General features: G+C 47.8%; 1 protein-coding gene across 12 annotated transcripts in view; it reads right to left on the bottom strand.

Annotated features, from left to right (window-relative positions):
* LOC125033572 (MAP7 domain-containing protein 2-like) overlaps positions 1-15,000 on the bottom strand; it is a 367,585-nt gene that overhangs the window by 130,471 nt on the left and 222,114 nt on the right. Inside the window, exon 1 of one of the 12 annotated variants that reach the window (XM_047625201.1) lies at positions 13,277-13,332. The exons of the other annotated variants lie outside the window; for them this stretch is intronic. Within the exon in view, the coding sequence (XP_047481157.1) occupies positions 13,277-13,325 (49 nt within the window). The 5' untranslated portion in view covers positions 13,326-13,332. Of the gene's footprint in view, positions 1-13,276; positions 13,333-15,000 lie in introns of those variants that run through there. 12 annotated transcript variants of the gene reach the window in all.

Genomic DNA, 15,000 nt, shown 5'->3' with positions numbered 1-15,000 from the left:
ACTCGACTCCAACGTAAAGCTGTTGTCCGAATACTGGAGGTGCTGGAGGTGCGAGGGCATGGAGGTGGTGTAGTCGTAAGCGGCCATGGACGTCATGGCCGAGTTCTGGTCCTCCATGGCGTCCAAATCGGCAAAGGAGAGCGTCCCCGTCACCCGGGAGGAGCGACGGGTGCGGGTGCTGCACCTGGCAGGGAAAATATGCTCATCCAGCAGGTCCTGGCAGCTGTAACTGTAGGTGTGCTTCTGCCCGCGGAGAGCCAGGTCGAGGGTGGAGGGGCGCTTCGGCTTGGCGTACCTCGGAGTCGATTCGTCGTCGCTGTCGTGCGCCGACGAGTCGCTCTTCTGGAGAAATTGGTGAGAGCCAGACAACCCCCCGGCCATGCTGCCAGACACGATCTTCGAGATCTTTCTGACTTCAGCTGCTATTTCTGACGTGCTGTTTTTCAGACAGTTTCGCACCTGCCGGTTCACCTCCGAAGCCACCAACTCCGGAAGGCGATTCAAGCTATCGGTAACAGACTGCTCGATGGCCTGCCTGAGCAGCTGCGTGGAGGGCGAGCTCAACTGAGGGGTGTTATTAGCAGGAACGGAATTGTCCCCCATGACGGGCTGCTCTATGCTTTCGTCGGTAGAGAAATAGGCAGAATCCCGATGTCGGTCCTGCTGCGGCTGCTGGCACCGGAGCCATGTCCGCAAGCACGGGGTCGGTGCCCACGCGGAAGTCCCGACCGAAGAAAATATTGTCCTGACTGGGCGAACTCGACCCATTCTCCGCGGCGATGGGCGGAGAAGGGGGTCGCTCCGTCGGACTGGGCAACGTGGGCGTGAGAGAGTATATATCTTTAAACGGCGTGGAATAAGTGTGAGCAACCGTTGGTCCTTGGGCTGTGGCGTAAGGCTGGGCGTAAATGGGAGAGTGTGAAGTATGAGTCACCCCTGCGGGAGCGGTGTTCACCTCTGGAAGCGCGTGGCCGTGGCCGGGGATGTGGATGGTTAGCGGGGACGCTGCTGCTCCTTTTCTCCGGTGCGCAATATTCCTGAGATCGTGCAGCTCAACCTCCGGCGAAGCCCTTCCGCTCCTGGCCACCCTCAGGTGGCTGGGCAGGGCAGGAGAGCGCGGGGTCGGTGAGCCTGGCACGGAGCGGAAGCCTCGACATCTTCGCGGATAAGGAGAGTCGAGGCGAGTTTGCGAAGGGGACTCTGCTACATCGCTCACGGCAATATTTTCAGGGAGGGTGAGAAGGGCTGATGTGGGCGTCAGTCTCCCCCACTTGGACATACGCTGGAGCTGTTGCTCTTGTTGCGCCAAGAAACATCCGCTGCCATACAAGTTGACGTCGTCTTCGATCTCTTTGGTAAGAGACGATTTTCTACGTAAACCTTCTTGCAAATCCTCATATATGTGATTAGTGGCATCTATGTAATCTTCCCACTTGGGCAGCTTGTCCTTCAGACTGTCCCTTCTGTACTTAGTAGATTCACTTGCCATCGATGCAATGCTAATATTATCACACACGCGAGTCCTTATGCACTGCTCCTCGTTGGGGCATTCCTCCTCGGGCTCCGTCTCCTCGGGCAGGAGATCCCATACCACGCACAGGGAGCGCTGCTCGGCCACCGTCGTGCGGCGCTTCTCGAGCTTTGAGTCCAAGGAATGGCCGAGGCGGTTGAGGATTTGGTCGGGCTCGGGCAGCGACTCGGAATTTTTGAGGTAGTACGTAGGAACAAACTTTCTGTTAAGCCGAATCGTCGCCGACACGGCTTTGAAGGACTTCAGCAGGAACCCTGAGGCGCGCTGGCTGAAGCTGGCGCGCGTGGGCGGCGGAGAGTCACTTTCACTACTGCCGCTTGTGCCATTCTTGACGAGGGTCGACATCTTGTCGAGAGAATTCGACTGCAATTTGTACACCCCGTAGCCGCCCACGTCCTCCTTGGCGTCGAACGTCATGCCGGAGCGCCGTTTTTCGCGCCGCCGACGCGGGAGTCTTCCTGAAGTTTCGTTTGCGGTGCTCATGGACGTCGCTTTCTTTTTGTCTTCAAAAATCCTGGCGACAGCCTCCTTAATGATGTCCCGAGAGCTTCGACGACGTTTCTCGTTCCTCGGGAACGCTGTCTGATCACTCGTCTTCTCATCGAACTTTTGGTCATCAGGCACCAAGAACACTGGGGGAGGCAAGTGAGGGCACGGAGGCTCTCCCTCGTCCCACGAGCCGCTAGCCGTCAAAGACCGAGGTCTCTCGTGGCTGCTCGACCTCTCTTCAAGAGACAGAGGGCGCGGCTGAGGGGGAGACCAGTGTCCATTTTTTTTCTTCTGCGTGAGAGGAGCCTTCGCTCTCTGGACGCGCGAGGAGTCCGCACTTACATGGCTCGACCGCACACGACCCACACTTGTACTGCTCTCCTCGCCCTCAGCCCTGAGGCTCCCGTTCCTACCCCCGAAGATAGAGCGAAATACGAGCCTGGGCATGGCGCCCAATCGGGAGGGTGACTCGTCCCTGCACTAACCACCACCCTATCAGGTGCCCGCACACACCTCCAATCACCAACACTGTAAAGTCTCCAACAAAAGAGAGCTGGCACGACACGGGGGCCCGTGGGATGAACGAGTCACAGATGAACTAAACAGACACACACTCAGCACCGATGTTCGTCATTTCAGCGTCTCTTGTGGACTAACACTAGTCAGGCAAGTGTCGACTGCTTTGCGGTTGAGTCCTGACGAAATCTGCACCGATGTATCAAAACTCATTGGACATTTCAGATCTTGGCCTCAGTTTCCACATTGATTCGTTCTCGAAATTTTCGTTTCCGCGACTGCCTTTCCGACACGACCGAATGGGGAGAGACATTGCACACCGGGATGCGCTCGCCTTCCGCCAGCCGTCGCGAGTCGGCCGAAGTGACAGCAATAAAACCTTTGAAAGCGAAGCGAACGCCGAGCAGAGGCGCCTCGCGATAGGCTGAAGGGAGAAGGTTCCACTCGAGGGCCAATGTCTCTTCCCCCGCAGGTAAGCCGACTCCGCAGGATAGGTTGCCACAGACCACACCTTACTAACACGTATCACATGATATCGCGAACGCAAGAGCGATTTCCCGATACCGAGAACTACATTAATGAAACAGAAGACACGAGAACCAAAGATGTTGCCAAGAAAAGTCGATAGGGAATAATGAAACAACAATGCTAACGTAAACAAGCCCTTTCTCAACCCCGTCTCCCCCTCTGGATCCCGTTTAAAGCGGCTTACACAGCCCAGAGATAACCGAGAATCCGCTTCCCATTTAAATATAATCCGGCGTGATAAGGCGACCGGCGCTCCCACCAAGAGCCCCTCGGCGTGTGAGTCCGCGTGTGAGAAGGCCTCACGCACAGTTGCCTCATGAAAAGCTTCCTTCCAGGCAGTGAGTGGGGCCAGGCAGGCCTCTTGTGTGCACTCACGTCGCTTAAAGCATGCGTGCTCTTCCGCCTCCCGCGCCTCCGGGACACTTTCCCTGGCCCGCATTCCGGGTCCGGCGGCCCTGCATATGCAACATGTGTAGTTCGTCGAACGCCAGGAAAAACACTGCTTCTATTTTGGGCTACGTCTACATCGCTCTCCATACCTGTACGCGCGCGCGTGCGTGCGTGTTTGTGTGCATGCGTGCGTGCGTGCGTGCGTGCGTGCGTGCGTGCGTGTGTGTGTGTGTGTTTGTGTGTGTGTGTGTGTGTGTGTGTGTGTGTGTGTGTGTGTGTGTGTGTGTGTGTGTGTGTGTGTGTGTGTGTGTGTGTGTGTGTGTGTGTTTGTGTGTGTGTGTGTGTTTGTGTGTGTGTGTGTGTTTGTGTGTGTGTGTGTGTTTGTGTGTGTGTGTGTGTTTGTGTGTGTGTGTGTTTGTGTGTTTGTGTGTTTGTGTGTTTGTGTGTGTGTGTGTGTGTGTGTGTGTGTGTGTGTGTGTGTGTGTGTGTGTGTGTGTGTGTGTGTGTGTGTGTGTGTGTGTGTGTGTGTGTGTGTGTGTGTGTGCGTGCGCGCGCGCATGCATGTATGTGGGGTGCGTATGTAAATACCAGACAAGTATGTATTACAGATATGACGGCACGCAGAGCAACCGCAGGAGTGAAATTACGAAAGCGTGTTGGCGTAGCAGGTGCAAGCCGTAAACCTAAACGAGCGAAGCTTCCACGAGCGTAAACGAGACGAGGCCAACCTCTCCCGCGTTGGTGTACAAGCGATAGTGCGCATACATGACACGAGGCGTTGCGTCAGGGCCTGAGATGTGGCCCGAGTGTAGAGTGAACACACGAGGGTATTCCGGGGCTCGGGTTGCGTGCCGAGACAAGGCTGTGCGCCCTCGAGGGAGACGCAGGTCGGGACCTTACCTGGGGGGAGGCTCGCGCCGCGGAGGAAGAACCCGGCCGAAAAGAACCACAGGACGAGCACACACACACATATGAGCGAGGGGAGAGGAAGCAACATTGTCACGCTTCAACGACAACCACAATAACATTAGGGACGTCCGACGAGGCACCTCTTCCTGCTGGGGGGAAAGGAAACGCTGATCCTTGCCCTCACCCCTCTCCCTTCACCCACCCCGCCCATGGCACACCAGCAAACCTGCCTCCCCTTACTCCCTGCCCGCATATTGGGTGTCAGGGCCTGGGGAAGGAAGAACCGGTTCGCCAGCGAGAGAACCAGCCCCCGGTAGGAGAGCGGCTGCCACCGCACTGCCACAGGTCGGGTGACGGGTGAGGCAGGTTGGGCGAGGGACGCTCCATGCACAGGCCCCCTTTTCGGCCTCCTTTTCGGCCACAGCTCAAAGGCGGCGCGTGTCCCTCGTTGGCAGGGACGAGGAAGGAAAGGAAGGGTGGGGGTGAATAGATAGTGGGATAGATGTTCATATGGAGACCAACAAACACATATAATAAAGCTTATATATCTCTATATCTATATCTGTATCTATCTATCTATCTATCTATCTATCTATCTATCTTTCTATTTGCCAACTCATACATATATGTGTGTGTGTGTGTGTGTGTGTGTGTGTGTGTGTGTGTGTGTGTGTGTGTGTGTGTGTGTGTGTGTGTGTGTGTGTGTGTGTGTGAGATAGAGAGATAGAGAGATAGAGAGATAGAGAGATAGAGAGATAGAGAGATAGAGAGATAGAGATAGAGATAGAGATAGAGATAGAGATAGAGAGAGTGAGAGATAGAGAGTGAGAGATAGAGAGAGTGAGAGATAGAGAGAGTGAGAGATAGAGAGAGTGAGAGATAGAGAAAGAGAGAGAGATAGAGAAAGAGAGAGAGATAGAGAGAGAGATAGAGAGAGAGAGAGAGAGAGAGAGAGAGAGAGAGAGAGAGAGAGAGAGAGAGAGAGAGAGAGAGAGAGAGAGAGAGAGAGAGAGAGAGAGAGAGAGAGAGAGAGAGAGAGAGAGAGAGAGAGAGAGACCCAGCCCTGTACCCACTCATCACCTGCCCCCTTGCTAGTCACAATACCCCGTCAGCTTGTCTTGCGCGATGCAATGCCTCGCTCGTGCTACCAGAGCAAACCGATGCCCAATGTAACAAATGATCAGCAAACAGACAAGATCGTAGGTGGGGTAAAAATTAACCCGATATCGTTTTGAAAACCAAACCTTTCCGGATAGACCAAGCCACTAGCCAGGAAGTTTCCACTAGCCCCCCCACCCCCACTCCCGCGTGTAAACAAGACGCTAGAATAGGCGGAGGTCAGTGGTCACAGGCAGTCAATTAACTACTTTCTTTACCAGATGTCCAAAGAGGTCAAGTTTGAATACATGAGTACATACATATAACATATATACATATGAACATATATATACATACATATATATCCATATATACATATATATACATATATATATCTACATACATATATGTACACACACACACACACACACACACACACATACATATATATATATATATATATATATATATATATATATATATATATATATGCACATACGTACATACACACATATATACATACATACATACATATGCATATACATACATATATATATATATATATATATACATATACATACATACATACACACACACATATATACATATATATATATACATACATACATACATACACATATACATTTGTATATATGCACACACATATATACATTTGTATATATACACACATATATACTCATATATACATTTGTATATATAGACACACATATATAAATATATACATACATATATACATACATATACACATATATATATATATACATTTCCACATATATATACATACATACACAAATATATATACATACATACATATATACATAAATACATACATACACATATATGCATGTATGTATATATATATATATATATATATATATATATATATATATATATATACACACACACATACAAATAAATATATATACATACATATAAATATATATACATACATATGGATATATATATATATACATACATATAAATATAAATGTATATACATATATATACATATATACACATATATAAACATTATATATATACATATATATATATATTATATATATACGAACCTACATATATATGCACATACATACACACATATATATACATATACATACACATACACAGATACATAGATACATAAACATACATACATACACATATAAATATATATACATACCTACATATATATACACATACATTCCTACATATATGTATATATGTATATATGTAGGTATGTATGTGTATATATATACATAAATATACATAAATAAATATATATACATACATACATACACACATATATATACATATACATACACATATACAGATACATAGATACATAAATATACATACATATATATAAATATATATACATACATACAAACATACATACACACATATACACACAAATATATATACTTATGTAAACATATACATACATATATACACATATAATAATACACATATACATATATACACACAAATATACATATATACATGCATATATACATATATACATGTATATATACATATATATGAAAAGGAGAAAACACACTACCGTGTTGATATATATTATATATACACACATATATATAATATATATACATATATACATATATACACATATATACGCACACGCACATACATACATAAATACATATATACATACATACATACAGACACACACACATACACATAGATAGATAGATAAACATATGCTTATACGAAAGTATAAATATGCATATACGACAACACATTATTTGGCTTTTAATGGCATTGTACAAACTACGAACCATTTTTCGTCCATTTCTGAGCCGTTAGCTTTAGTGATCAAGCGTGGCCTTCTGCCTGAAACCTTTCAGCGAAATGCTTCTCTAGGAGCGCCAAACCGCGCCTTGCTGGCCTCGCCCCTGAGTTTCCTATCTAAGGTTCACTGCCTTCCATTTGCTCTTGGCCTCAGCGGGTCGAGCACGAGCAACGCCTCAACAAATTCGGGACTACTCATCTTTTAACACTGGTACTTCACTGGCGTTTCGTTAGAGTGATTGGCACTATAACTGCATGTAAAGATAGACAGATTGATAAATATATAAGCAGTCAGACAGATAGGTAGACCTATACATACAAATAAATAACGATAAATAGTGATAACTATGAAAGACACTCGAATTATTATTTTGTTCAATACCCCCCACCCCCCGCCCCACACACACCTCTTCACTGTCTTCACATGGCACTCGCCAGGCTCCTTCGACCGCACTGAGCCACTCAACTTCCCCGCAATACTCCCTGCACCTCAATGTCCGGTCTTAATTGTTCTACAGCCGTTCGCGTCCCCAGCCGCCCGCCCGCCCGCCCGCCCCTAAATGTTCTCTCGCGGAGGGGCGCGCTGGCACTGGATCACGCCTTCCCTTCCTCGCCTGACACCTTCGCGCCTCGCACAACACCTTCCAGAACCTGACTTCTTCGACTCTCGCCATGAGGCAGTGCCACCCAGGCGCTGCTACCCTGCCTCCTGGCACGCTGCGCTGGCTCTCGCGGCCCTCCAGTCAAGTACCAACATCTCACGCACACGAGTTCGAGCGAAGCAATGTGTCCAGACGAAGACTCGCCTGTGCCAACATCATGCACTTTCTCATGATAAAGCTAACGGTGGTTTTGGTGGTGGTTAAAAAACAAACAAACAAACAAACAAACATATATCGATAAGCTGCCCGAAATGCGCCCTCCCCATTGCAAAGGCTACTGTTCAGCCTCAATCTTCGTCAAGGATGCACGGTATTGATTACTCGAACAAAACGTAAAGAAAGGTTGAAACAAAGGCACCAAGCGACTGAGGACGAGTATGGGCTTTTCTGCTGTCGGAAATACTGAAACGGCGCCTTCCTGCCACCGGGCGTGACAGGGTGAGAAATGTGTGTGTGTGTATGTGTGTGTATGGGGGGGGGGGAGGGTTACTCTCCATCCAAGACATTATTTCAGATATTACACCAGCTAAGTTCGAAAGAATTCCCTTTTGATGAAGGGAACAACAAAATTTTAAACTGAGGTCGCAGCGTCCGCTTTCTTAGCCCCCGCCCCCAGCCTCCCTCCTGGATGCGCCGGAAGGCCTCCGTCCCCCCCCCCCCCCCCCCCGCCCCACAGCATTCAGCCGTGAATTTGACGGCGAGCCCTTCCCTTCAGCTTTTCACTCTGCTACAGTAGCTCTTCCTTCCCTCTCGAATGGAACATTCTAACATTCCTCTCTGACTTTTCTCTCATTCCCTTTTTCATTACATAAGCCTGCGTGCCCTTCGCCCCTCCTCCTCGTGGAGGCACTCCTGCCCCGCCCTCTTGGAAACCTGGCCCGCTGCTCGAAGAGCTACCAGGGGAGCTTCAGAATGAAGGAATCTAAGCTCCAACCGCAGGCAGCTGTCGCGGTCACTTACGTCAGTAGCGAAGGGTAAGGCAACACCACGGGCGCCCCTGCCCCAGCCCTGCCCCGTCGCCGGCCCGCCCTGCCCCGTCGCTGGCCCGCCGCACGTGACGGCCAACTTCTGTCCACAAGCCTCGTGCCACGTGCGGCCCGCTACACATCTTTTAAAGGCGACGTACGACACGAGCGCAAGACAGAAAGCGATCGAGCGGGCGCCGACCAGGGCGGAAGGCTCAGCACCTTCGCTCTCTCCGACGCCCGCGTCGCGCTTGACATCGGAACCGCGTATCTTACTCGCATCAGGTTCCGCGATAACTAATTTAGAACTATCTCTGCCGCAACTCAGACGAGGCGATCGACTAGCACAGGTTTCAAGTGAACCTTTCTATACTGCAAAATAAAAAAAGAGCTGCTGAAAACTGAATTCGATTCCTTTAAAGACCCCGAAGCACCCTACGCTACGTAACCCCAACTAACCTGAGGGCGAACGAAATATAAACAAACACTATTATATTGACTTTTTTGCCATTAAAGCAGATGTGGCAATTTATATTTTACACTCGCCTACACCGACGGGGGAGGAAAAGAGAAAGGAGGAGAAATACAAAGAGAAAGAGAGAGAGAGAGAGAGAGAGAGAGAGAGAGAGAGAGAGAGAGAGAGAGAGAGAGAGAGAGAGAGAGAGAGAGAGAGAGAGAGAGAGAGAGAGAGAGAGAGAGAGAGAGAGAGAGAGAGAGAGAGAGAGAGAGAGAGAGAGAGAGAGAGAGAGAGAGAGAGAGAGAGAGAGAGAGAGAGAGAGAGAGAGAGAGGGGGGGGGTGGAGAAGGGAGAGAGGGAGAGAGAGGAAGAGAGAGGGAGAGAGACGGAGACGGAGAGGGAGAGAGACGGAGACGGAGAGGGAGAGGGAGAGGGAGAGGGAGAGGGACAGGGGAGGAGGGGAGGAGAGGGGGAGGGAGGGGGAGAGGGGGAGAGAGGGGGAGGGGGGAGGGAGGGAGGGAGGGAGGGAGGGAGGGAGGGAGGGAGAGAGAGAGTGAGAGGGGGGTGTGGAGAAGGGAGAGAGGGAGAGAGAGGAAGAGAGAGGGAGAGAGACGGAGACGGAGAGGGAGAGGGAGAGGGAGAGGGACAGGGGAGGAGGGGAGGAGAGGGGGAGGGAGGGGGGAGGGGGAGAGGGGGAGAAAGGGAGAGAGGGGGAGAGGGAGAGGGAGAGATGGAGGGAGGGAGGGGGAGAGGGGGAGAGGGGGAGAGGGGGAGAAGGGGAGAGGGGGAGAGAGAGAGAGAGAGAGAGAGAGAGAGAGAGAGAGAGAGAGAGAGAGAGAGAGAGAGAGAGAGAGAGAGAGAGAGAGAGGGGGGGGGAGAAAGAGAGAGAGAGGGGGGGGGGGTAGGGCACAATGAGTATCTTAGTTACCTTTTCTCTGAGAAATTCATGGAACCTGTATTACCATAATCCAATTAAATTCCACCGTTTATCAATTCCGTTCTCATTCCCGGACAAGCAGAGAAAACATCCTAGAAAACCGGAAGTGGATTACGAATGACACTTAACAGCAAATATTACACACCGCTAACTTTGCCATTCCCCTCGGGCGCCGAGACACAGGCGGCGGCGGCGATGGCGGCAGAAGAGGGCGACGACGACGAGGACGATGTTGGAGATTGGAAAAATACGAAAATACATAAGAAGAGAGAGACAAAATAACAAGCGCCCAGGCAAATGGCCAGAAAATCCCGACAGCAGCGTCACTTTCCCGAAGGAGGCGGCTTTGGGGGAAGACCCTGCCCGAGCTATCACAAAGGCCAGGGCGAGAACCTGACGGGGAGGACAAAGGGGCACGTGGCTTCCGCGGCATTTAATCGCGCCAAGGAAATAAGGCCCGAGATGGGGTTGCGGTCACACGCGACATGAAGACGGCGTCAAAAAAGCTGGTGAGGCAAGGGGGGTGGGGGGAAGGAGGGAAGAGAAGGGGGGGGGGGGGAGGGAAGAGAAGGGGGGGAGGGGGAGGGAAGAGAAGGGGGGGAGGGGGAGGGAAGAGAAGGGGGGGAGGGGGAGGGAAGAGAAGGGGGGGAGGGGGAGAGAAGAGAAGGGGGGGAGGGGGAGGGAAGAGAAGGGGGGGAGGGGGAGGGAAGAGAAGAGGGGGGGAGGGAAGAGAAGAGGGGGGGAGGGAAGAGAAGAGGGGGGGGAAGAGGAGGGAAGAGAAGAGGGGGGGAGGAGGAAGGAAGAGAAGAGGGGGGAGGAGGAGGGAAGAGAAGAGAGGGGATGAGAAGTCAAAGGAGAGGGGGGGGTTGAATTTACGGAGAGGGGGAGGGAAAGGGGAAGGGGAAGGGGGAGGGAAAGGGGGAGGGAGAGGGAAAGGGCGAGGAGTAAATGTGAATGGATGTGTGAGGAGAGAAGGGACAGAGCAAGAAAAAGGGAGAGAGAGAATGATAGAGACAAAAAAAAAAAAAACACGAAACCAAGAGTAACTGTCAACAAAATGCAACGCACTCCCTTCAAAGAAAAGGAGGGGAAAACACCGCACGAAGACAACCCCCTCACCCCATCAAAAAAGCATAAAGGTAGAAACAAAACAAAGACCAAAGGAATGGGAAAGGGGAAGAAATAACACACACACACACACACACACCAAGAGGAAGAGGAGGAGATGATTATCGAGAGTCTGATAACGAAAATCACATAAAAAAATAACAACGATAATGATAATAACTGTAAAGCAAAGAGCATCAAAACAAGGCGAGAGGAGCGAGGCGCGAGGTCCGCGACGCAGCCCGGGTCCGACGCGACCGCAGGGCATCACCGAGATGCTTAACGTAAATATCATATTCCCTGACATCAATTTAGTCCTCCGAATGGAATCTTCCAGAAGGTGGACACGACCATCGCCCTCGCCTGCTCCTGCAATTCTTCAGTATGCACTGTTAAATTACTAGGTTCAATTACTTAATACTCCAAGCGACACTCGAACCATTATCAAAAGCGGTTTAGAACATAATCACAAAACAGAAGAGAGACACACACACATAAGTAAGACCCCATCAAAGTCAAGAAAATAGGGGAAGAGAAAAGGCCAAGGAACGAACTACAGAGAATAAAGAATAAGGAAGGGAAATTCGAAGAAGGCAAAAGAGAATCACAGAAAAATAATTCAACAAAAATCGGACAAAATCAAAACGAAAAAGCGAAGCAAACAAGAGAAAACACAATGCTACATGTAATAACCAAAGGAGAATAAGAAAAAACAAGGCCAACAAGCTAAAGGACAAGTGAGAACCGTATAAAAAAAAGGTTTAAAAAATGTAGAAACGAAGAGGAAAGAAAATATCAACAAGAGAAAATCTGAGAAAAATAACAGTACAAAAAGAAATAAGCGACAAAAGAAGAAAAATATCAACACCATAGAGCGAAGCTAGGGAAAAAAACGAGAAAAATAACAAAGAAAAATATCAACACAAAAGAGCGAATCAACAAGAAAAACATATACAAAAACGAAGAAACGAGAAAAAAATAAACACGAAAAAGCGAAAAAGATAAAAAAAAAAAAACAATGCAAAAACGAAGAAACAAAAAAAACACACACGAAAAAGCGAACCAACGAGAAAGAAAAGAAAAACAAAGATAAAAAAAAAAAACAATGCAAAAACGAAGAAACGAAAAAAAACACGAAAAACCTAACCAACGAGAAAGAAAAGAATAAAAAAAAAAAACATAAAAAAACGGCAATACAAAACCGAAGAAACGAAACAAAAATCAACACGACAAAGCGAAGCAACAAGAGAGAATCGCGGGTGTATCCTTCATCTCCGTGTTGTGTGTCATCCTGCAGCCTCACATATCACACCTCCCTTCCCGTCGCGCACATTCATGAATCACGGCGCTTCATCTCTCCTGCATTCTCTTCTCCTCTCTTCCTCCTGTCCTTTGGGAATTTTCCGTGCCTCTCTTGCTTCTTTTCCTACTTCCTTCTTGCGAGCTGTATTGTTCTCCTCTTATGCTTGCGATCAGAATTTCTCTTCATATATAATTTTTGCTTTTTGTTTGTCTTTCTTAGCTAATCGTATTGTTTACAGAATGATTTGTATTTTCCCTACGAACAGTTTGGAGCAATATATACACGACCTAAGTTCACTCACATAAGACGTTTTCATCTGCAAATCCTTGAAATTCGTATTCTACCCGCGTTAATAATACGGTTTAAAAAAAAAAAATTAGAAAACCCTGTAGATTACTACATTCATTTTGTGACAAACAATATGATCGATCTAATACCATTAAATCTGCCTCACTAACATTCCACCGCGATTTAAAAAAAATTATAATGTACACCGTCAAATAAACGAGTTCCCCCTACAACAACTGTCATTTTCTTCATCATTTTTTAACTTACCGTTTTCTTCTACGCCAGCACTCCAGGGTAGACTTGAGAAACTCGGCATTCCTTACCTAGAAAGAAAAAATGAAAATGTCAATACAATGAAAATATAAGCTAAATGTTTATCATTTAATTAAACATCTACATGAAAGTCGGGAAACCGTTCTGAATAAATATATAATAAAAACAAATCAAGAAATATTATGTTGTGAAAGATCAACAAAAGCCATATGTTGTCCTCGTTAATCTGGTTAAGAAAGCCTGATGACGAAACCCTTCCATGAAGACCCGAGCATTGTCTTAATGTTGCCTTTTCTAGCACGCTCGACTTCGGGGGATACAACGTCACGCGTGAATCATCGTCGAAACTGTCGCGTTTTTTTTTGTCTTTCTTTTTTGCATATATTGCCGTAAACAGGAGCTCGCACATGCAAACAAAACAAAACACAACACAACACAAAATAACACAGCACAGCACAGCACAATAGACAGACATACACTCACATACTCACACACACACAAACACCTTCACACGGACAGTAACAAAAAAAACAAACGCACACGCCAGGTTGAGAGCCCTCTTTGTTGAGCCAGAAGAATGCCGTCAAGGGGTTGTCTAAAAGCAACGTAACGCGATCAGAAAGCAAACGAATCACAAGTAGGTTAATGAACACCTTCTCCTAATAGAGCCATAACGTTAGAGAGGCATCTGGCTCCGTGCTTGCAAGAACAAGAAATGACAAGGGAGTGGAGCGTGGCCTCTAGCACGCACGCGAAAGCACACCCTCCCAAGGCTGCTGGCATACGAGGTCTTAGAGGGGAGAGGAGGGGAGTGAGTGAGTGAGTGAGTGTGTGGGTGGGTGAGTGAGTGAGTGAGTGAGTGAGTGAGTGAGTGAGTGAGTGAGTGAGTGAGTGAGTGAGTGAGTGAGTGAGTGAGTGAGTGAGTGAGTGAGTGAGTGAGTGAGTGAGTGAGTGAGTGAGTGGGTGGGTGTTTGGGTGGGTGGGTGGGTGGGTGGGTGGGTGGGTGGGTGGGTGAGTGAGTGAGTGAGTGAGTGAGTGAGTGAGTGAGTGAGTGAGTGAGTGAGTGAGTGAGTGAGTGAGTGAGTGAGTGAGTGAGTGAGTGAGAGAGAAAGAGAGAGAGAGAGGAAGGGGGGGGGGGGAGGAGATTAATTCAGTAAAAAAAAATAGTTATAATGTTCTCAGTGGTTTTACATATAAACATAAGCTGCACATAAAATTAACGCAGTACATTTAATTCGTGCGCTATCTTATATTTAGAAACCTGATGTCATTGATATCTAGATATTCCTTTAATAATATTTTCAATGTATTCAAGTTATAATATTTCTGATACTGCGTTGTAGGTGGTTCCAGATCATGCTTCAACGTGTTTGCATATGCCGTGCCATATGCACGACATATGCAAACACGTGATCTTTTGACATGTTTGGACACCGGCAATGTTACCTATGGGTGGAAAAATCAAGAGCCACTCACGATAATTACTCTCAAATGTTCGCATTATCATAATTGCATTTGCACTGGAGGTTAACTATTTTAGTTTACTTATGTGTGGGGCAATATGGCAATACTTGTTAACATTTCCAAGTGCAAAGTTTTATATATAGAATTAGAACTTTATCAGTTAAACTCTATATGTTTGAACAATTGTTAATCACACTAAGAGCTATTGGTTGCACAACAGAGACCTTTGTTTCAGCTGAGATTTTATTTGGTCT

The sequence above is a fragment of the Penaeus chinensis genome, chromosome 16 (genome assembly GCF_019202785.1).
Source record: "Penaeus chinensis breed Huanghai No. 1 chromosome 16, ASM1920278v2, whole genome shotgun sequence".
In the NCBI taxonomy this organism is placed as follows: Eukaryota; Metazoa; Arthropoda; class Malacostraca; order Decapoda; family Penaeidae; genus Penaeus; species Penaeus chinensis.
Note: the sequence above shows the minus strand (reverse complement) of the source record. Positions and strands in the feature narration are given on the sequence as shown.